Genomic DNA, 20,729 nt, shown 5'->3' with positions numbered 1-20,729 from the left:
AGTAGTTTTAATTGCTTTCAACTACTTAAATTAGATTAAATACTAAACTTTCATTCATAATCAAATACAATATCATATTATCATGGTCCATAACATATAAGATGTTTATAAATTTATGGTGGTTGGTTATATTTGTGCACTTGATGCTATTAGCCTAACAATACAAAGGACTTTACTTTAGGCCATCCACAATAGGCGCCCAGCGACCGCCCAGCCGAGCGCCGGCGCTGGGCGGTTCGCTGGACGATCTATTGCAGCCGCCCAGCGGGCGATTGGAGAGAGAAACCGCGCAGCGCTGGGCGGTGCGCTGAACGGTCCGTTCGGCGCTATTGCAGCGCCCGGATCGCCCAGCGCACCGCCTAGCGCGAAAAAATAAATTTTTTTTTTCGAAACACTATATATACGCGCTTTGTTCGTCATTTTCATTCGCACCACTTGTTTTAACGAGTACTCTCTCTATCTTAATTTCTGTTCAAGATCAACAACGCAAAATGAGTAATGCTGGTGGTAGTAGTGGTGGTAGCGGAGGGGATGCTGAGGAGTACGAACGTCGAATGGCCGAGGCGTTGGACGCCTATACGACCAACGCGATAAACCAATGGATGGAAAGGGCCTTGCAGCCGGCGATACCTCGACCTCCCCTAGTGGTCCACCGCCGCAGTGTGATTGATCGGGATCACGTAGCTGCACATCAGCGCCTATACGAAGACTACTTCGCACAGGAGCCTCGGTTCAACGCCAACCTTTTCAGGCGTCGTTTTAGGATGACCAGGAACCTGTTTATGCGTATTGTCAACGCTTTGGAGTCTCGATATCTGTATTTCCGCTTCAGACACGATGCGTCTGGCAGACCCGGCCACACACCTATTCAAAAGTGCACTGCGGCAATCCGGCAGTTGGCCTACGGAGGCGCGGCAGACATGTGGGACGAGTATCTCCACATCGGTGAGACGACTGCCTTGCAATGTCTGAAGAATTTCTGTCTGGGAGTGATAGAAGTATTCGGTGATCAGTATCTGCGAAAGCCTACCCCCGAAGACTGCCAAGATCTGTTGCGGATGCACGGGAGTCAGCATGGGTTCCCGGGTATGTTAGGCAGCATAGATTGTATGCATTGGGACTGGAAGAACTGTCCCGCAGCGTGGAAGGGGTTCTACACGTCCGGCTACAAGGGAAATAATCCCACGATGATCCTGGAGGCCGTAGCTGATTACCGACTTTGGATTTGGCACGCGTATTTTGGGATAGCTGGTTCGAACAACGACCTCAACGTCCTCAACTCGTCGCCACTTTTCAACGAGCAGTGTCAGGGCGTCGGTCCGGCCATCAGTTTTGTCGCCAACGGCAACCAACATGATATGGGCTACTACTTGGCGGATGGGATATACCCTAGGTGGCCCGTCTTTGTGAAGACGATCCGATGCCCAGGAGATGCGAAGAAGGCCTACTTTGCGGCACGGCAGGAGTCGGCGCGCAAGGACGTGGAGCGCGCATTTGGTGTGCTCCAGTCTCGATGGGCGGTAATTAAGGGTCCAACGCGTTTGTGGGAAGTTCAATGCATTGCTGATATCATGTACGCATGTATTATCATGCACAACATGATTGTCGAAGATGAAGGTGGCGAACTGACCAATTGGGTTAACGACGATAATGAAGCCGGTCCAAGCCACGGCGTGGCCGCCCCCAACGTACGGAGTGGGGTACCTCACGATGAAGCCGGCCTCTTACAAGCACACGCCGACATGCGCCAAACGGCGGCTCATATTCGACTCCAAAAGGGTTTAATTGAAGAGTTATGGGCACGGAGGATTGACCGCCGTTAGTTTTTTTTAATTATGTAATTTTTTTTAATTAATGTACTTTTTATATTTTATTAATATTAGTGAATTTTCTCGTTTCTGTGTCGTAAATTTAATTCCGTATATTGTGTGATTTTTAATTATTTCATTTTGTATATATTTGTTAATAATGATGTGAATAGTATGTGGCTGGGCTATGGCTGGGCTATTGCTGGGCTATTTGCTTGTTTTGATGATGTGGTAGGAGGATTTTTAGTGCTGATGATGTGGCAGTGGCTGGGCTATATGGCTGGGCTATTGCTGGGCTATTCCTATTGTGGATGGCATTAAGAATCAGGTCGTAATTATTGAAGTTGGAATCATAGAGTCATATTTCAAAAAACTAATTATACGCTGTAAATGAATCAATCTATTTAAATTTGGATCGAAATTTTTTATTTGAACTATTTAATTATTTTTATATTAATGGGCCATACTTATTTGCTTGACTCAATATTTTGTAAACAAGTTTATCAAATAAGCAACTAACTCTATTTAACATCAAAATTCAGCGATTCGTACTATGTAACCAGTAGATTGGTCATCTAATTAAAAAATATTTAATCCAAACAAATCAAGTTTAAATTAGTAGTATAATTTTTTTACACTTTCTATTAAAGTTAAGTTTAATTCTTCAAATAAAGTTTGCAAATTTCTTTTGATACGTCAAGAGTGAGTAAAAATTTTGTTGGGTCAATACAAATAGGCCAATACTAAAATAAAAAGCCTAAGTCAGAAATGCGGGTCGATAATTGCCGAACATTTAGATTCGGGTAGTTTTATTATCACTATTTCCAGCCCGATTGCGGCGCTCTTCATACAACGAAGATGAAGTCGGCATTAAAAGCTTCCATATATTTGCTGTCTGCTAGTAAACTCGCTGACCCCTAATGTGTGGCATTTCCTACTTGTAGCTCTCCCAACGCTCAATTTCGTTTTTTTTCCCTCCCTTCATTTTCGCAGATAAATTTTGGGTAAATACAAGCAGCAAGGTTTCATCGCGATCGATTATATCCACCTTCGACCTTCTCCGCGGCCAAATTGACCGCAGGTAAAGTTTTGCAAGTGTAACGTTTGGAGCTTTGCAGCTGGCGTAATTTCTGTTTGAATTATGTGGATTACTCAATCATATGTTCAATCAATGGATCGTCATGTCAATTGCACACTATCAAATATCAATGAATGGTAACAGTTTTTATAAGCATGTGTATTTTTTACAAAGAAAAGAGAACCTTACATTACATGTGCTTGAGGAGAAATGGTTATTTTATGTAGCATTTGTTATGCTCTTATGTTGATGAAATGGATTTGGTTGTATGGCATTCAACATTGAACATTGAATTGTGGTGCTTTTGGTCTCTTGATGAATTTATGGTGAATGGCTCCTTCAGTTCAGACTACATAAACAATTTGTTTAGCTTTTTATAGATGAGATGAGATTGATGGCTAAATATCTTTTACTATTATGTAATTTTAGAAAATACGCTAGTAAGTAATGGCTGATGACGCTGTGGAAATGCAACCGGTTGAAATTTATAGCTAATAGCTGCATCATTCTGCTGGCCAGCTTCCATGCACGAGGATTTCAGTGCCCGAATAGGGCTGTTCACTCTTCTGCTCATGAGGATGATGATTTCTCAGAGTTGGATTCGGGAGTATCAGAATGCATTCCAAATAAAATTGAATCAGTTATCGAGAAAGTTGATGATTTTGTGGTATGATATGATTCACTAATAACTGTTGTTGTTTCCTCTTATGCATTATGTTACTAATATTTTGTAGTTTCTGACTTGAGTTATTCATTCTCATGCCATGAAGGGTGATGATGTTTCCTTAGAAGTGAATCCAAGAGTATCAGATTGGCCTGACCAGGAAATTAATTTGGTTACAGAAAAATCTGATGCATTTTTGGTAGGTTCACATGTATCTCTATTGTCTCCCCTTATTTATGCAATCATGTCATTAATTTAATCTTGTGTGCGTCATTTCTGACTTGAGCTGTGCTCTTCTGCTGTTGAGGATGATGATGCCTTCTCAGAACTGGGACCGGGAACATCAGATGTCTCCGCTAAGAAACTGAATTTGGTTACTGAAAAATGCGATCATTTTACGGTAATTTTTATTGTTGTGCATATTTGTTTTTCTGCTTATGTTTTTCTATATTGATCTTGCTCGTATGATTGTGTACTTTCTCAATTACATTTGTGGCATTATGAAACTCCAATCACATTTGTTGCATTTTGAAACTCCAATCACATTTGTTGCATTTTGAAAATTCTTGGAGATTACTTCAACCATTAGTCATCACTCATCATGAACCCTTTTTGCAATAATTAAGTCTCAGAAGTTCATTTTTTGTTGTTCTCATTTAAAGAGAACAAATTCCCGTAAAAAGGCCCAGTCTTCAGGTCACAAGGATTTGATGAAAGCCATTGCCAGATCTTTTGCTACTCCAGCTAAGGCTCGTGTCCCTTCTAATGTAAGGATGCCTACTGATAACAAGGAGCCGGGTAGCAAGTCCATATCTTCAGATTACAGGCCAAATGGGGAGGAGGGAGTTGGAGCAGTTGCCAAATCTTCTACAACTTCATCTACTGAGTCTCATGCCCCTCATAATGCGCCAACATCTACTGATGGCAATAAAAATATATCTGAAACAAAATATCCACTCTCTGTCTCCATTATGAACATACCTTCTGAAGTTGGTCTCTCCAAGCTCGTAGAAGCTATTTCAGTATTCGGAAAGGTTTCTGGTGCTTCTTTTGTGACTACATCTGAAAATTTTAAGTGTTGTTACATTGATTTTGAGGTAAATATTTCTTCTCCCGTCCCCCCGGACATACGGCTATGTATGTTTTACTTCAATGTAATAGTAGTATATGATTAAGTCTTTCATCCATTGTTTCCAAAGGATGCAGACCAATGCAAGAGAGCAGTTTCGGCTGGTAAAGTTGAAGTGGGAAGTCACATATTTCTAGTTAATCCTCTTGATGCTGTAGATCTAGTTGCAGTAAGGATCAAGAACATAAACCTAAGGACTACTGATTCTGCAGTACACTCCATATGCAAGGCAGCTGGCGAATTAGTGGGATTGACTAGGACAAACAGGACCTGTGTGGATGCCTTCTTCAACGTCCGGAATCACACTTGCCATCTGGACATAATTAAAAAGTGAGAATTCCTACTCTTGCCTGATGAAGCTCCACAAGAAATTTCACCACGCCTTAAGAGACTATTATGTTATACACAATTACTTGCTAGTTGCTACTCTCTCATGTCACAGAATTACTGTTAGCATCTTTATCATTCTGAATGACTAGTGATTCCCTTCTTTTTGCCATCTGACCGATGTGTCGAGAACAGAGCATGCCATCCAGCTGCTATAGATTTTCATTTTTAAATTCTTTGGTTTACGCCTTTCCGTTTTTGTAACATAGCATCATCATAATAGAAATCAAGAATCAGTGTTCTTCAAAATACTTTGCCGCTTTTGTTAGCTGACTATAAACTTCTTTCCCTTGTGTTATAGGATAATCTTCATAATTTGAGCTGTTCTCTCCATTTTGGCTTGCAGGTTGAATAATACAGTATGTGAAAGTAACTGCTGGTCTGCTTGCGAGCTCCCAAGCATATCTAACGCATCTCAAGCTGGATACAATTTGCATTCCCAGATTGCTGATCACTGCGCCAAGCTGAACACAGAACTTTCCATGAAAAGAGTATATCTGCAGGATCTAGAGTGCTTAAACAAGAGTGTAATGCACCTAAAAGAAATATCACCTCCCTTGAATCACTCAGGTTAGAGATGAGACTACATCTGTTTCTTTGTAGACGTAAAAATTACTCTACCATTATTTATGATGATAATGAAACCTTCTGATAAGAATTCACAAAATAATGAGTTTTGGTCCTAAACTTTGTCTCTCTTCTGATATATTATTCGTTATGCAAGAGTATTTGTGTAGTCTTGAGTGATAGAAACTGTAACTGAACCTAGGAGCGAATGGTATTGGGTGCTATGAGATAATGAGATGAGAGTTGGAGTCACGGGTAGCAGTTTTCTTAAAGTAGAATTCTGCCATTGGAGCTATCTATTACAAGAGAGTATTTCTTTGCACTCTCCTTTTTCAGGCGGGACTTCAAAACATCCCAAAAACCAATCACTGTTGCAACTGGGTAACATTGTTTTCATTAGCCAGCAGATTTGTCCTCTTTCATATCCACACCGAGAGTCCTGCAAGACTTCTTCTTGTCTTTACTCTCCGACATGCTCATAAGTGTAGATTCAGCCATAGGATAGTCTCCACTCTATTCAACAACGAGCATGGCCCCTCAACTTCCATAGTGTTCCCAGATTCTTGTCCAGGACTCGACAGCATTTCAAAATGAGACAACCCTAAAGGCTGCGTCCTCATTTGGACAGAGCGTAAAAGAGTAACCCGTCTCAAGTCAGCTGAGTGGCATATATCACTGGGTGATGATAGGAAACTGTTGGAAAGAAGCAGAAGTAATAGGGCATTTCGACAGAATCAGAGTCAACCAAAATCAATTATCTACAACTCAGGATCATCCAATTCAATGCAACGTAATCCAAAAGTATTTCATTGTTTATTTTATTTTCTGCATTTCAATTATATTTTCTAACACGATCCTCTGTATCAGAACCACACAGGCGAGAATGTGGTGAAGTGGGGACCCATGGGAAGGATATTAATCCCATCCCATGAGCCATGAGCATCCAAAAGGATAAACTCGTGGGCTTCGAAGATTTGAATCGAATTGAAACTTGCTCTATTGTTTTGTACTGTGTATAGGACAAAATATTTATGAAACGGTAGATGTTAACAAATTTAGTTATACGCTTTGAATGTATTGTTAGAAAGTTGACGGAATCTTAAATTTTGATCTCGAATCCCGAGTTGTAGTATTGCATTTCGAGGGGCCACCGGCCACCCCGCATTGAATTAAATGAGTTTGGGGTTCCATAAATCGACGTTTAAATGCAACAGTCAAGACACATGTTTCACATGTGATAATATTCAAGATATAGTAGTATATTAGAATTTAGATTGATAATATTCAAGATATAGTATACAGAATTTAGATCGTCTTATATACCAGTTCTGCCATTTTCCCTTTTCCCTTTTCAAGCATCCCATTATAATTAAGTTATTTTCTTTTTTGCAAAATTCAACACACTTAATAGTTAATAATAGTTAATAGTATCTCTTACGTACTATCGTATTATTCTATACTCAATTATTTATTTTATTCTCTATATTACTTTATTCTATGTTGCTTATCTACTTCATTATCACTTATATGACTTTTTACAGTATACTTATTTACTGAACATTTATTCATTAATCTTATGTGTATAAAAAAAAAAATTTAAGTATAACGAGACAAATATAGTACGGAGTACTCTATGTTTTTGAATTGTGAAAAATAATTTTATTAAAAAGAATATTAATATTAATTTTTAAGTGGCCAACCAGAAAAAAAAAATAGAATCCATTTTTTTTATTTTCAGTAAAATATACTTATAAATCAAAGATAAAGCGGTTTGCTTGTGCATATGCTTCACAGAGTGATTGATTGTTACTCCTTCCGTCCCACAAAGATTGTCTCACTTTGATCGGACACGGATTTTAAGAAATGTAATGAAAAGTGAATTGAAAAAGTTAGTGGAATGTGAGTCATACCTTTATATATTAGTTTTATAATAAAATGTGAGTAGGAATGAGTTAGTGGAATATGAGGTCCACTACCAAAAATGGTAAAAAAGTGAAATGGTACAAATTTTGTGGGACAGACGGAAATGAAAAAATGGGAAAATCTTTGTGGGACGGAGGGAGTAGTAAGTACTATTATTTATAAAACATTGGTTCGCATAGTTATTTTCAACGTCGTAGTGATTTTTGATGAGATTACTCCTTTGGCAAAACAAAATAGTTGCCTCACTAATAGGGCGCCATATCCTCTGCCACATCAGCATTTTATCCTCATACCCTTCCACCTGCAGTGGGATGCCATATAGTCCGCCCTATAGTTTTAACTTCTGTTTTGTATTTAATTTTTATGTTTGCAAATATGTCGAGCAAAATAAATAAAAAAGCACCACAATTTAAAGGCAAATCCTACATTTACTTAATTACAAAAAAAATGTATGAAAGTGGAAATGAAAAACAAGTGCACTACAGATAAAAAGGCTAGTCTAAAGCATTCCTAACTGGCGCTGGAGAGCATCGAGCATCTTCTTGAGGTATTGGGCTTCATCCGGGTCGTCGCACTGCCTAAGGGTTTTGTGCGTGTCCAACAACGTCCTTTGCGTGGCGACCCTCACCAATTCCCCTTAGGCATATGCTGCAGCCGAAGTCGGAGCAGGGGGCGAGGACGAGGTTGGGGTCGCGGTCGGGGCCGGGTTCTGTGAGGTCGTCGCCTTCCCCTTCCCGTTATTCTTGGCAGCCTTCTTGCCAATGGGATGCCGGGAGGACATCGGTGTGCCCAAACTCTCATCCTCATACATCGGCTGGTTGAGGTCCATCGGAGGTGCGCCGCTGTCGCTGCTCGTATAATCAGCAGCAGGGGTGTTCTTCGTCCTCTTCGACGCAGCCGATATGAGCATAATCCCTCCTTGGAACTTCTGCTTGTCCTTCACGATGAACCAGGAGGAGTAGTGCTTGAACTCGCCGTACAGTGAAATGTACGACGCAAGCGCTTTATCGCGCACATCGGTAAAACTCTCACCCCTGCCCTGCCCCCTCACGCACTTCATATACTCCGCTGAGAACAAATTGAGCTGTTTCTTCACCTAATCCCAGTATGCGATTTGCTTTAGGTGGTTGGCAAACACCGGGTCCTCTGAAATATCAACCTAACACTTCGTCAAAAGAACGCTTTCCTCAGGCTGTAGTTCGTCCTCCCTGGGGCGAATTCTTCGTTCTTATCCGGAGGCGGCAACTTCTGGGCTCTGTGCCTGTTCCTCTTCTTCATCTCCTTGGGGGCGGAGGCGCAGGTGGGGGATGGCTCCATGTCGGACAGCTCGTACGTATCCGTGCTGAAATTCGGATCGTACTGGGTGTTGGAGTTGAAGGGCCAGTATTCGTCAGGGTCTGTACCCGGCCACCGTGCACCACCGCCGAACATCGGCAATCCGTCGGGACTAGTGTTGCCCACGGTTCGAAAATCGGTGGTTCCGGTTCAAAAACCAGCAGTTTCACGATTCGTTTTTTTTTTTTAATTTGGACTTATACAATAAATTGGAACAATACAATGGATAATTTAAAATTGAAATAAGACGAATAAGGTGAAAATGATATAAATTTTATTGAATTTGAGTTGTAACGGACAACGATACAATACATATACAAGTATACAACATACAACAATATAATATAATTTACAAGTGTCGTCGGAACGTAAATAAAAAAACATGAAATGGGGGGGAAAAATTGAAAAGGGCTTGAGCTCAACATAAACTTTCAAAGTTAAACTTTTCAAATTTAAGTTGAGTTGCCTACGTATCCACAATTTTATTGAGGAATCAAAGCCCACGTAGTTCTCTTACCTTGCTTACCTTTTTGGTCGGTCGTGCTCGCCATTCACTGCCCCCCCCGTCATTGCTATGGTTGACTGCTCTCGCTTCTGACCTCGTCATCGCCATCAGAGGAAAATTCTTCACCATCACCCTCTACACGGAAGGCGAAATCCGGCTCTTGTGCTCTCATGTCCGCCTTTGCCCAATCATCAAGTAACATAGTGGCTTCCATGTTCTTGGCGGAGAGATTGCTCCTTTTGTCGTCCAGGACACAACCACCGACACTAAAAGCTTGCTCAACGGCGACGGTGGAAGCGGGAACGACAAAAATCTCCTTAGCCATGATGGAGAGTATCAGAAACTCTTTGTCATGTGTTCCCCACCAATTAAGGACGTCAATTTGTTGAGTAGGAGGACATGCATCTTGAAAAATAGAGCGCGATTCCAAATATATATCTAACTCACTAGTAGCTCTAGTCTTATTGGTTGTACTACCGTATAGATCTTGCAATTGTGATACTACAACTGGATCAATCATGACATTGCTAAAATTCCCGCCACCAAAATCAAATGTGGAAGGACTAGGAGGAGCACATACCTGGTGAGCGGTGTTATACCGCATTTCATATTCCGCGTAGAGAGCACGAAGTGCACTATCTAACCTTAGTTTGATTTCATCAACACCCGGAATACTTAGTTCGAAGCACTCTCCTCTTGTCAAGGCCATTTCACGGAGTTGAGAAAAATCCAAATCGTGCAAACAACCATAGTACATGTCTAAAATTTTATAAACACCATGCAACTCCCACTTTGGATCCAAGCATTTTCCAATCAAAAACACATTTGGAATACATGCAAAATATTTTAACCATTTTTCAACCATATAAAACAAAATAACCTTCAACTCAATGAATTGAGTATTTTTCACACATGTCTTAAAACCAATTGCCACATTCATGCAATGCTCCAAAACGCGCAAAGAAGTAGGATAATAAACACCGGATAACTCAACAGTGGCATTTTTGAAAGCGCGGAATAATCAAAATAAATCCATGTTGTGGTCCCAACAAGCGGGTATCAAAAGCAAATCAGAAGGAACATGAGAGCAAGTTCTAAAAAAGTCACATAAATATTCAATGTGGTTCAAAGTCGACTCCAACATATCATACGTCTAGTTCCAACGATTTGAAACTTCCAAACGAAAGTTGGTGTACCTGCATTGCTTGCTATGACAATATTTCTTCCAAGCTCTACCAATAGGAGCTTTGTTCTGAATCAACTTGACAGCAGTTCTAATAGGATCAACATACTTTTGCCACAAATCGATCACATCTTGAACACACAAATTCAAAATATGTGCAATACATCGCACATGAAAATATTTGCCATCAATAACAGGAGAACATGCACTGATTAGTTTATCTATACTAGCAGTGTTAGTGCTAGCATTGTCAAAACCAATGGAAGAAAAAAATTATTGATCAATTGAAATTCATTCAAAACTTGAGTGATCAATTGAGCAATTGCTTGTGCAGTGTGTGGTGCGGGAAATTCCTGAAATGCAATCAAACGTTTGTTTAAAGTCCAACTGTGATCAACGAAATGCACAGTGATGCCCATATACGAATTTTTGCAAAAACAATCAGTCCACACATCAGAGCAAATAGAAACTTTATGCCCTAAGTTAACAATAAACGTACCTAATTGCGCCTTCTTTTCCATGCATTGTCTAACAACGGCTCGAGTCATAGAAGTTCGACTCAATTTTCTTGCAGCGGCATTATAAACTTGTCACATACTCAACTCAAAAGCATTGTTATCAAAAGCATTGAATTGAAAATGTTTCATAACGACAAATCTAGACATCACATTAAGAGCATTTTTGTGATCATATTTAAAAAGAGTATTGCTACGCATACCTGATGTTTGGGATGTACCCGTCCCACTCCCGGTCCCGACTCCATGTTGAAAGTTGAGTTGAGTTTGGGTTGGAGCGATACCAAACTCGACCGGATGCGCTTTCTCCATGTGGCGGGTAAATGTACTGTATCCTCCACCCTTTCGGAATGTGTATACGTTTTCGCAATAGTTGCAATACACATTATAAGTGTCAGGATCGTTACTATCTTGTACCTTCTTGAAATGTTTCATCATGATGTTTGAGGTTAAAGACCTTTCAATTGGTCTAGGAGGTTGAGGAGGGTGTCCACGACCACGACTACGGCCACGACGACTGCTTGGTGGTGGTGGGGGTGGCATTTCTTGAACCTCTTCCGCATGTACCTCCTCATCGTCATCATCATCATCGTCGTCTTCATCAAGATTCACATGAGTTGGAATTTGTTGAGAATAGGGACTGCGACCGGGAGAGCACCACTACCGGTACCAACATAAGCATCGACTTGGGATTGAGAGCGAGAGAGAGCAATAGCATGTGTCATATCTTGCTCTTCTCGAGTCTACAAAATAATATTTGTATTGTAAATATCAAATAAAATTATGAATAATAATGTAACGTAATTCAAAATTAATTATATTAGTAGATAATAAATATTAACCTGCCACGCATCCATGTTCATTTGAGAAATCTCATCAATAACGGATCTCCGAGATGGCCTCTTGGACTTTTCCTTTCCCTTATCAACACGACCTTCTCGGGATGAAGACATCTTGATAGTAACAAATTATATAGTAGAAATCTAGAAATATGGAATAATATATATTTTTTTGTTTTAGCAATTGAGAAAGAAAGACAACTTATAAAACTACGGGAACAAGTACAAGCGTATAACAATGCGTAATAAGAGTAACACTTGAGTAATTAAATGGAAGCACAATGACACAAATGAGAAATTGGAGACAAAGAGAGAGAATTGAGAGATTGAAGAGAGAAACTCTTATTAACACAAGAGTGGGGTGAATGTAAATGAGGATAGATGGGGGTATTTATAGATAAAAATGGGGGGAAAATGGAAGAATTTGAATTTGAAATCCGAAAAAAAATTGAATTTGTCGGAAAACCGCCGGTTTCGACGACAAAACCGCTGGTTCGGTCAACAAACCGTCTGCCAAAAGCTGCGCCATGTCGCCTCGTGTCCCGCGCCGTCACCGAAAGCCACCGAACCGGCGGTTAACGCCGGTTTTCACGGTTAACCGCCGGTTTCCAGTCTAAAAACTGCCGGAACCGGCCGGTTTTAATGCATGAAAAGCTGCCACTCGGCCCCCTCCCTGACGCCTTGGTTTCCGTGAATTTACTCTTATGAATCCAAAAAAATTAAAAAATTAGAAAACAAAGTTTTACTAACATTTTTTTTTCTGTCTCTGTCCTATTAACATAGGTATGTACTTAAAAGTAGTACTGCTCGAAAGTTTACAAAGGAGGAACAAAATGGTGTATTGACCTCTAATTGTTTTATTTTATTTTTATGTTAACAGTATATCCTATTTAGTTGTAAATATAAAGATAAGAGAAAATTTAAGTAACATTTTTTTCATTTTCCCTCTAACTATGGATAATAGTATTGGTGTAATTTATCCCCCATTTTAATAAAAATGATAAATAAGAATGGATAATATAACATCAATTATATGGGACAAAATGTAACGTGACGTTTGCCAATAATCTAGTCACAACAATTATCAGGTTGCTCTATTTGTAAAATTAGATAAGTGATAAGTCATTAATATCATATGTGAATGAGGATGACACATTAGGAAAGACACGAAATTCGAGTCACTATTTTTTTCAATTCAATGAACGAGTGACACATATTCATTGAATTGTCAAATTTTAATCAACTAACCATATTCCAAACCAATTGGTATGCCTCCACTCAAACTATAGATAACTTTTATCGCAACAAATCAATTTGGTTGGCACAGATCTCATAATCAATACTCCACATATAGTAAGAACTTGGTATTCGTTGTTTTAAGATTAAATTATTGTTCAAGGCGACAAATTACGTAATTAAACCTGACTATCATCATGAAGAATATACAATGAATTTAGGCAAAATTTAGATTTTAAATTAACCATATGTGGAAATATTCGTTAATAGGCCCATTCACAATGGGCCATCATGATTTGCAATCCATAAAGATTTGACAAATTTTGCTTTATCACATTTGCCATTTTAGTCAATTTGGAAGGTTTTAGGAATTAGGGCTTTGGCCTTTCCATGAGCTATTTATGTTAAGGAAACCCTCGTGAAATGGAAACAGAGAGCCGTTGTAGAAACAGCGATAGCGACTCCAGTTTTACATAGCTGAGAGATTCCTTTATTCCACGAGCTAAGAACTTTCCCCTTCCCGCTCGGATTTCTGACACGCCGTATAACCGATTTAATATTCGATTTCACAATTTTTTTTCCTGATTGATTGAGAAGAAACGGTTTGAAATGAAGTATGTTTTGGTCACCGGAGGCGTGGTGAGCGGCCTCGGAAAAGGCGTCACCGCCAGCAGCATCGGCGTCGTGCTGAAAGCGTGCGGCCTGCGTGTCACCTCCATTAAAATTGGTGTGTTAGCTATTTTCCGCGGTTGATTGTTGTTTTATATGTCAATTATTGTGTTTTTTTTGGGTTTTCCGCTGTAATGGCGTGGATCGAGGATTGTGAAAATAGGAATGCGAGTATATTCCTGAAGGAATACGTAATTGCATGAGGCTTTTATTTGTATTTGATTTCAATCTTTATTACGTGATGTTGAATTGCATTTTCAGAGTTTGGAAATGATGATTGGTGTGGTAAGAAGCTGAATCGAATTTGTTTAACTTAAATTTGGATGGGGATGAGCATTGGTTTCTCGATATTTTATTGCATGCGCGGCGCGGTGAAAGTTCGAACGTATGAATGTTTTAGATTTTTTGTTTGAATATAATATTCTTGAAATGCATTGCATAATGGATAGTAATTTCATTTAGTTGTATTCCTGCCCTTTCTGTAGAACGTTTGACTTTCTTTTTTTTATTTGAAGTTCATTTTTTATTGATAAGCATTTCATGATTGCTTGGTGAAATTCTTAACTATGATTTGAGATGATGATTCTGCCATCATAAGTATTTTTGTCTAACTCTGTTATGTAGTCCAGTTTGTATATTATCTGTAGGCATATCAATTTAATTGTTTGTTCAGAAATATGGATTTTTTCATACTTTGTTCATGGGTGCCTACTTATTTCGCCTTTATATGCATGTAGATCCATATTTGAATACAGATGCTGGTACAATGTCCCCTTTTGAGCATGGGGAGGTTTTTGTTCTTGATGATGGAGGCGAGGTATCCCCAATCTTGCTAACCAAAAGTATCAGCTTTACTGCATTAAACTTGTTACACACTATATGTCTCAAGAAGTATCAGATTAAGATTTATTTTGAACTTGTATAAAGTTTTAATATACAGGCTTTATGTGTGTTAACCCTGCAACTTGTATAAAGTTTTAATTTTTTGGCAACTTTTGGATAGGTGGATCTTGATTTAGGTAACTATGAAAGGTTTCTGGATGTGAGACTTACTAGGGACAACAATATTACTACAGGAAAGATATATCAGGTAATATACTATTGGCCTAAGGTTTGTAGTGGACGTTATTATATGTTTCTTTTGTCGAGGCTAATTTTGCAATCCTTTTTTCAGTCTGTCCTTGAACAGGAGCGGAGAGGGGATTATCTTGGGAAGACAGTACAGGTTGTTGTAGTTTTTAGGTGTTGTTTTGTTTGGATGGAACAAGTGACGTTGACTCTTATTCTCATCCCTTGTTGCATTCTGGTTTGAGTTCAGGTGGTACCCCACATTACCGAAGCCATTAAGAATTGGATTGAATCAGTATCACATATCCCTGTGGATGGGAAAGAAGGTCCTGCAGATGTTTGTGTTATAGAATTGGGCGGCACTGTTGGTAAAGAGTTATTTGCCTAAGATTCATGTTCTTTATTTCAAAATCAATCTTCAAATTTGTTATCTCAGTGATCTTAGTGTTCCTTCTCTAGGTGATATTGAGTCAATGCCGTTCATTGAAGCTCTGAGACAGCTACTCTTCTCTGTGGGTAAGATTGAATAAATTGCCTCCATATGGGAGCCTAAAGCTTTCATATTGCAGGTCCCTTTTTGTTACTAACCATTCATTTCTTTCTCTTGCTTTAAGGGTTAAGACACCTCATTGTGGGTCTCATGGTCCTAGTGGATTCACTTCTTATTGGTTGTTTCTTTTGCAGGGCAAAATAATTTCTGTTTGATCCATGTCAGCCTTATCCCTGTTCTCGGAGTTGTTGGTGAACAGGTAGTATTTGTTATTTAAAAAGATTAAATTCTACAGTCTTGTTATTTACATACTTTTTGTGAAGCTAAATTCCTATCTCCCACATTCCACTCGATGCAGAAAACTAAACCCACACAACATAGTGTCCGCGAATTGAGGGCATTAGGCTTGACCCCACATTTTCTAGCTTGCCGCTCAGCAGAGGTACATTGTTACTATGGACAAGATATTTTCTTTTTTAGCGAAAATCTTTGAACAAAAGTTGAAGGCTATTAAAAGTAAGTAAAAACTTGTAGAGAGAATCTTATGGGTCAAAATCCGCATGAAAAGACCCGTACTGGAACCCGAGGCCTTATATGGTGGCATGTTTGTAATTTTATTGGTGTTACCTGTACCGTTCTTATGTATCTTGACCCCTGACACTGTCTCATACAAGACCTCATCTGAAAATGTGGTTGATCACCAATGCTCAAGTTTGAAATGGTTTTAAGCTCTTAACTACACTTTCACTAGTATTTGATGTTGGTTTTTTATTAATATTGCAGCCTCTGTTGGAGAATACAAGGCAAAAATTGTCACAATTTTGCCATGTTCCTGTAAGTTGTTAGTTGTCATTTTTTTATACTGAACTGTGCTATGTGTCGTTTTTCTTCTAACTTTATGTGTGATGATATGTCCAGGTTAGCAATATACTCAATATCCATGACGTGCCAAATATTTGGCACATCCCTCTACTGCTTCGGGTGGGTATCTCTGTAAAAGCGTGCACTCCCAGTCTATTACCCTATTCATCTCTTGGTTTTTTACTTTGATTATAATTCTCCTGTCCAGAGTCAAAATGCACATGATGCCATTCTAACACATCTGGAGCTACAGAGGTGTGAGTTCTATTTTTGCTTTTAGCATCATATTTTTCATTTTTCATTTTTCATGTCTATGCAGGACAAATGTTGTTCAACAGTTGGTTGATTGGTCTATGTTCTCTATGTCTGAAGCAGAACATTTACAAATTTTGCTTCTAGAAATACCGGAAAGAATTGTTGCATCAGATATAGCATGAATTGTTGCTGTTTATGACATGGTGCTGCTCTTTGTTTCAGTGTTGCCAATACTCCTAATTTACAAGAATGGACTGATAGAGCTGAAACCTTTGACAATCTCTCAAACTCTGTTAGCACTATACCACTTAATTGTATTCCACCAGTTATGTTCTTTCGGAAATCAGATGAAAATCTCAGTGCTCTTACAGGTGAGAATTGCAATGGTCGGGAAATATGTTGGAATGGCAGATTCTTATCTGTCAGTGGTGAAGGTGGGTTCCTTGTCTTTCTCCCCCTCTCTCAATAGAGTGATATGATCCAGTGGTCTATGGTCGATTGTAACTGACTCACTAGGAATACTTTATATCTTGCCTTGGTGTTTCTGATTTCACTTCCCTGTTGTGCCCCCCATTTATATATCTATATTTTTTTGGGAGGGGGGGGGGTGTTTAAATTTGCTAAAGTATGCCTCCCTTTGCATAATGGAAAATTTTGTCATTTCACCTTAATTAAATAGTAAATTTTCCCGAGTTCCTATTATTTTTATAGCCATGGTGTGATATTTTATTCTCTTGCTTTGTTTGGCAGGCCCTTTTGCATGCTTGCATTGCCTGTTCATTGAAGCCAGCAATTGATTGGATTGCAGCTTCAGATCTTGAAGATGACAACGCGTTGTCTGTATGGATATATGAAATTTTCATTCAATGATTAATTACCTTTACCATGATTTGATACGAGAACCATGTCTCTTACAATTGACAACTTATTTATCTTTCAATGCAGACACCGGAAGCTCAAGCGACAGCTTGGAGAACTCTTAAGGTATTGACTTTTCACTTAGCTATCCTGTTACCCTGTATTCACTCCATTAATTGTTACATCTACTCTAGTAAATACTTTTTATTAGGTCTAATATGGTTTATGTCCCTTGGATTGTTATTTTTTTTGAAAAATTTGTTATCTCACAAGCTATCTGTATTTTTTCAGAATGCTGCATGTATCTTGGTTCCTGGTGGGTTTGGAGATCGGGGTGTCAAAGGTATGCTATTGGCTGCTAAATATGCCCGAGAGAACAAAGTTCCATATCTCGGGATATGTTTGGGTATGCAGATATCCGTGATTGAGTTTGCGAGAAATGTAAGATTTTCCTTTAATCATCTGTTCCTTTTTTATGACCACATTGTGGAGACAGGGACTTAATTCCATAATATGATATTCAGGTTTTGGGCATGGAAAGAGCAAACAGCTCCGAGTTTGATAAGGATACCCCAAACCCTGTTGTGATATTCATGCCAGAGGTAGCTTGCATTCTCAATTATTTAATGGTTTATTCCACTTTGAAACATTCTTTTATTTGATAGATGTCATTCCTTGTTTTTAGGGTTCAAAAACTCACATGGGAAGCACAATGAGACTTGGTAGTCGAAGAACACTATTTCAGACACCAGACTGCTTGACCGCAAAACTGTAACCGCGAACCATTTTCCTCTCCCTAAAATTGCAAATCTATGATTTATGAATATCCTCTGATCCCTATTTATGACACCAAGATTAGTAAAAAAAATTGTTATGCCAATTCATTATGCTATAGCTATGCAAGTTGCTGTTAGTTTTTTTACCAAATTTTATTCTAACTACTAAATTGACTTGATATGCATATTCTGTCATTCTGTTTCAAGTTTTCTTCCCAAATTAAGGCCGCACCAAAGCTTGCAATTTCTCTTCAGTGGACCCAGTTAGCAATGTCAGATATTCTAACTATTATTTCTGGTACAGGTACCATAACTCAGAGCATGTTGATGAAAGACATAGGCACCGATATGAGGTTAACTGATTAGAAAATTACTGCGTTTACTTAAATTTTTATCGTAAACTTTCAACTCATCACTATTTATTATGACTTTGTACAGGTGAACCCAGAAATGGTTAATACCTTAGAGAAATCTGGCCTAAAATTTGTTGGGAAAGATGAAACTGGAAAACGGATGGAGGTAAGCTCCCTGCTTTGTTCTCATCTATCATTTACTTCCGAGAATTTATAATTTTATCCAAGTGTAATTAATTGTTTCATTTTGTACTTGCTTTATTTGTCAAACATGTACTACTACTTATTTTTATGCATTCTCCATGACTGCTCATAACTGATTTATAATGGCGGTAAATTTTTTTCTTCAAATCTGTCCTATTATGTAGATTTTGGAGCTCAAAGACCATCCCTTTTACGTCGGGGCTCAGTTCCATCCAGAATTCAAGTCACGCCCTGGGAGGCCCTCACCACTATTCTTAGGTAGTGGAACTGCAAATCTTATAAAGCTCTCTACATACATATGTGAATATCATTGTTGTGGTTGTTTTACTAAGTTGAGTCATTGATTATATATTCAATTTGTAATTATAGGTTTCATTTTGGCGGCAATTGGGCAGTTAGGACCTTACCTTCAAAATCCTCGTAATGGAAGCTTGTAGTTCTGCTGCTTCAAGGTGTATAGAAATCCCAAATTCTTTTTTCCTACCAGTATTGTTATTGTCAGTGAGAAATAATGTGTTGCATTGTTGTTGTTTCATAAAATACGAAGTGGATTATATTTTAGTATTTTGTATTTTTTTTTGGTGCAGGGAAACTGTGGACTTGGTCAGTGATGCTATCGAAAGCTCGACTAGTGTTAGGCCAATGGAACCTGTGTCTATCTTGATATTTGGTAAAAGTTAGTTTATTTATTTTCTTTTATGCTAGTTTATTTATTTATCTTCATCTATGCCAATTGTAAGTATGTATTTCTGGTATTAGATCCCCAGGTAATTTTGCAAGTCTGTTAGCCTTAGTTTATACCCTGGTCGCATGCAGTTGTACTCAAGACAAAAGTTTTGAATATTTTGGCTAAATCACAAGAAAATTCATAAATTTTGTGCCGAATCTGATGTATATTTGCACCTTTTTTACACTTATCCTTTTCTGCTCATCTATAAAGTAGATTAATGTTTCTCAAAAGCGAAAATGTTGCTTCTGCAGAGCCTAGTTTGTGGTATTTTACGCCCAACCAGTGCATGGCAATTACTATCTATCGTATCATGAAAGTTGTCTTCATTTGTTTTAAGAAAAGGGTTGATTTTTAAAAATATTGCAATGATTTTTTTTTGAACAGTTTGCACCATGTTTGTAACATTGCAATTATTCGATTTTCTTTGTTTACATAACTTAGCTAATAGTATAAATTATCAAACTATTGATATATCCGGAGTTTACAGTCAATCAAGATTTTGATTATTAATATAGACACTCTTTCCATTTTGTATGTTATGCAAAAATAGTCAAATTCTATTTTTAGTGATTTTTCTCTCTCTAATGAGGTGAGCCATATTCTATACTGATAATACTCTGATAATTTTTTACCAATTATTTTACTACTTTACCAATTGTGCATTAAAATTCACGAAGTCCTAAAAGTGTCAATTTTTAATTTTTATGTGACGGAGGGAGTATAATACCCTCTGTTTTCCATTAAGTGTCTCAGTTTTTTTTTTATTTTGGTCTATCCTATAATAATCGTCCAATTAACTTTTTAAACCCACTTTCTTCGCGGCACAAAACGCGATGTTTGTCTTGGTTGACGCATTAATGTCATATAAATAAGTGATCAATCTATGTTATCCCCCAAATCTTATTTGGTTGCAAAATCAAAACATAACAATAGATTGGTTGAAAACAAATCAATAATTTAACACTCCATCTGATAAGGATCATGTGATTTGTGATCCATTAATTTACCCGAGATTGTGCCACAAGTGATGATCTATCAACTAAACACAAAATCAAACAAAAATAGGGTGGATCTAGCAACAAAAACTAGATCCAAACATGAAATGGATGGGAGATAGGAAATGGGAGAATGCGTAAATGATGAGCAACTAAGATTAAAACCATAGGACCTTAACCAAAAAGATGGAGACAACCCTAGGCAACTTTCATTAATCCTAATCACCCTTTGGCTCCACTACTCTATGTTTAAACCACCATTGATGTATACATCTACTTGATTCAATCAAAGAAAGAAAAC

General features: G+C 38.3%; 2 protein-coding genes across 8 annotated transcripts; both read left to right on the top strand.

Annotated features, from left to right (window-relative positions):
* The first annotated feature begins 2,582 nt into the window (after nt 1-2,582).
* On the top strand, nt 2,583-6,881 carry LOC121811306. Of its 7 annotated transcripts, none has more exons than XM_042212138.1 (10): nt 2,583-2,709; nt 2,802-2,889; nt 3,406-3,553; nt 3,657-3,749; nt 3,858-3,950; nt 4,213-4,647; nt 4,750-5,009; nt 5,413-5,636; nt 6,262-6,423; nt 6,501-6,881. In XM_042212138.1, exons 1-10 carry the CDS (start codon nt 2,667-2,669, stop codon nt 6,563-6,565), a joined length of 1,611 nt encoding a protein of 536 aa, XP_042068072.1. In that variant the 5' UTR covers nt 2,583-2,666; the 3' UTR covers nt 6,566-6,881. The 7 variants fall into 7 exon arrangements, with proteins under 7 accessions (XP_042068072.1, XP_042068071.1, XP_042068076.1 ...); XM_042212137.1 differs by having other exon boundaries at nt 3,837-3,950; XM_042212139.1 differs by having other exon boundaries at nt 2,672-2,709; nt 3,317-3,553; nt 3,837-3,950.
* Nucleotides 6,882-13,531: 6,650 nt separating this feature from the next.
* On the top strand, nt 13,532-19,588 carry LOC121741800 (CTP synthase-like). The gene is made up of 23 exons (XM_042134715.1): nt 13,532-13,896; nt 14,576-14,655; nt 14,842-14,928; nt 15,013-15,063; nt 15,157-15,274; nt 15,366-15,422; nt 15,591-15,655; nt 15,755-15,838; nt 16,180-16,230; nt 16,315-16,377; nt 16,466-16,512; nt 16,735-16,804; nt 16,884-16,946; nt 17,263-17,352; nt 17,458-17,496; nt 17,662-17,811; nt 17,895-17,972; nt 18,056-18,141; nt 18,451-18,499; nt 18,585-18,665; nt 18,868-18,961; nt 19,073-19,155; nt 19,291-19,588. Exons 1-22 carry the CDS (start codon nt 13,779-13,781, stop codon nt 19,138-19,140), a joined length of 1,689 nt encoding a protein of 562 aa, XP_041990649.1. The 5' UTR covers nt 13,532-13,778; the 3' UTR covers nt 19,141-19,155; nt 19,291-19,588.
* The last annotated feature ends 1,141 nt before the right edge of the window (nt 19,589-20,729 follow it).

This window comes from Salvia splendens, chromosome 7 (genome assembly GCF_004379255.2).
Source record: "Salvia splendens isolate huo1 chromosome 7, SspV2, whole genome shotgun sequence".
Classification (NCBI taxonomy): domain Eukaryota; kingdom Viridiplantae; phylum Streptophyta; class Magnoliopsida; order Lamiales; family Lamiaceae; genus Salvia; species Salvia splendens.
The sequence above is the reverse complement of the archived record's forward strand: the minus strand, read 5'-3'. Positions and strand labels throughout refer to the sequence as shown.

Bases quoted from the DNA above. Each gene is read 5' to 3' on its own strand.
- LOC121741800 (XM_042134715.1), top strand. From the start codon at position 13,779: ATGAAGTATGTTTTGGTCACCGGAGGCGTGGTGAGCGGCCTCGGAAAA. The intron at 14,656-14,841 runs GTATCCCCAATC...ACTTTTGGATAG, and splicing joins TTCTTGATGATGGAGGCGAG to GTGGATCTTGATTTAGGTAA. The intron at 14,929-15,012 runs GTAATATACTAT...TCCTTTTTTCAG, and splicing joins CTACAGGAAAGATATATCAG to TCTGTCCTTGAACAGGAGCG.
- LOC121811306 (XM_042212137.1), top strand. From the start codon at position 2,667: ATGAAGTCGGCATTAAAAGCTTCCATATATTTGCTGTCTGCTA. The intron at 3,750-3,836 runs GTAGGTTCACAT...TTCTGACTTGAG, and splicing joins AAAAATCTGATGCATTTTTG to CTGTGCTCTTCTGCTGTTGA. The intron at 3,951-4,212 runs GTAATTTTTATT...TCTCATTTAAAG, and splicing joins AAAAATGCGATCATTTTACG to AGAACAAATTCCCGTAAAAA.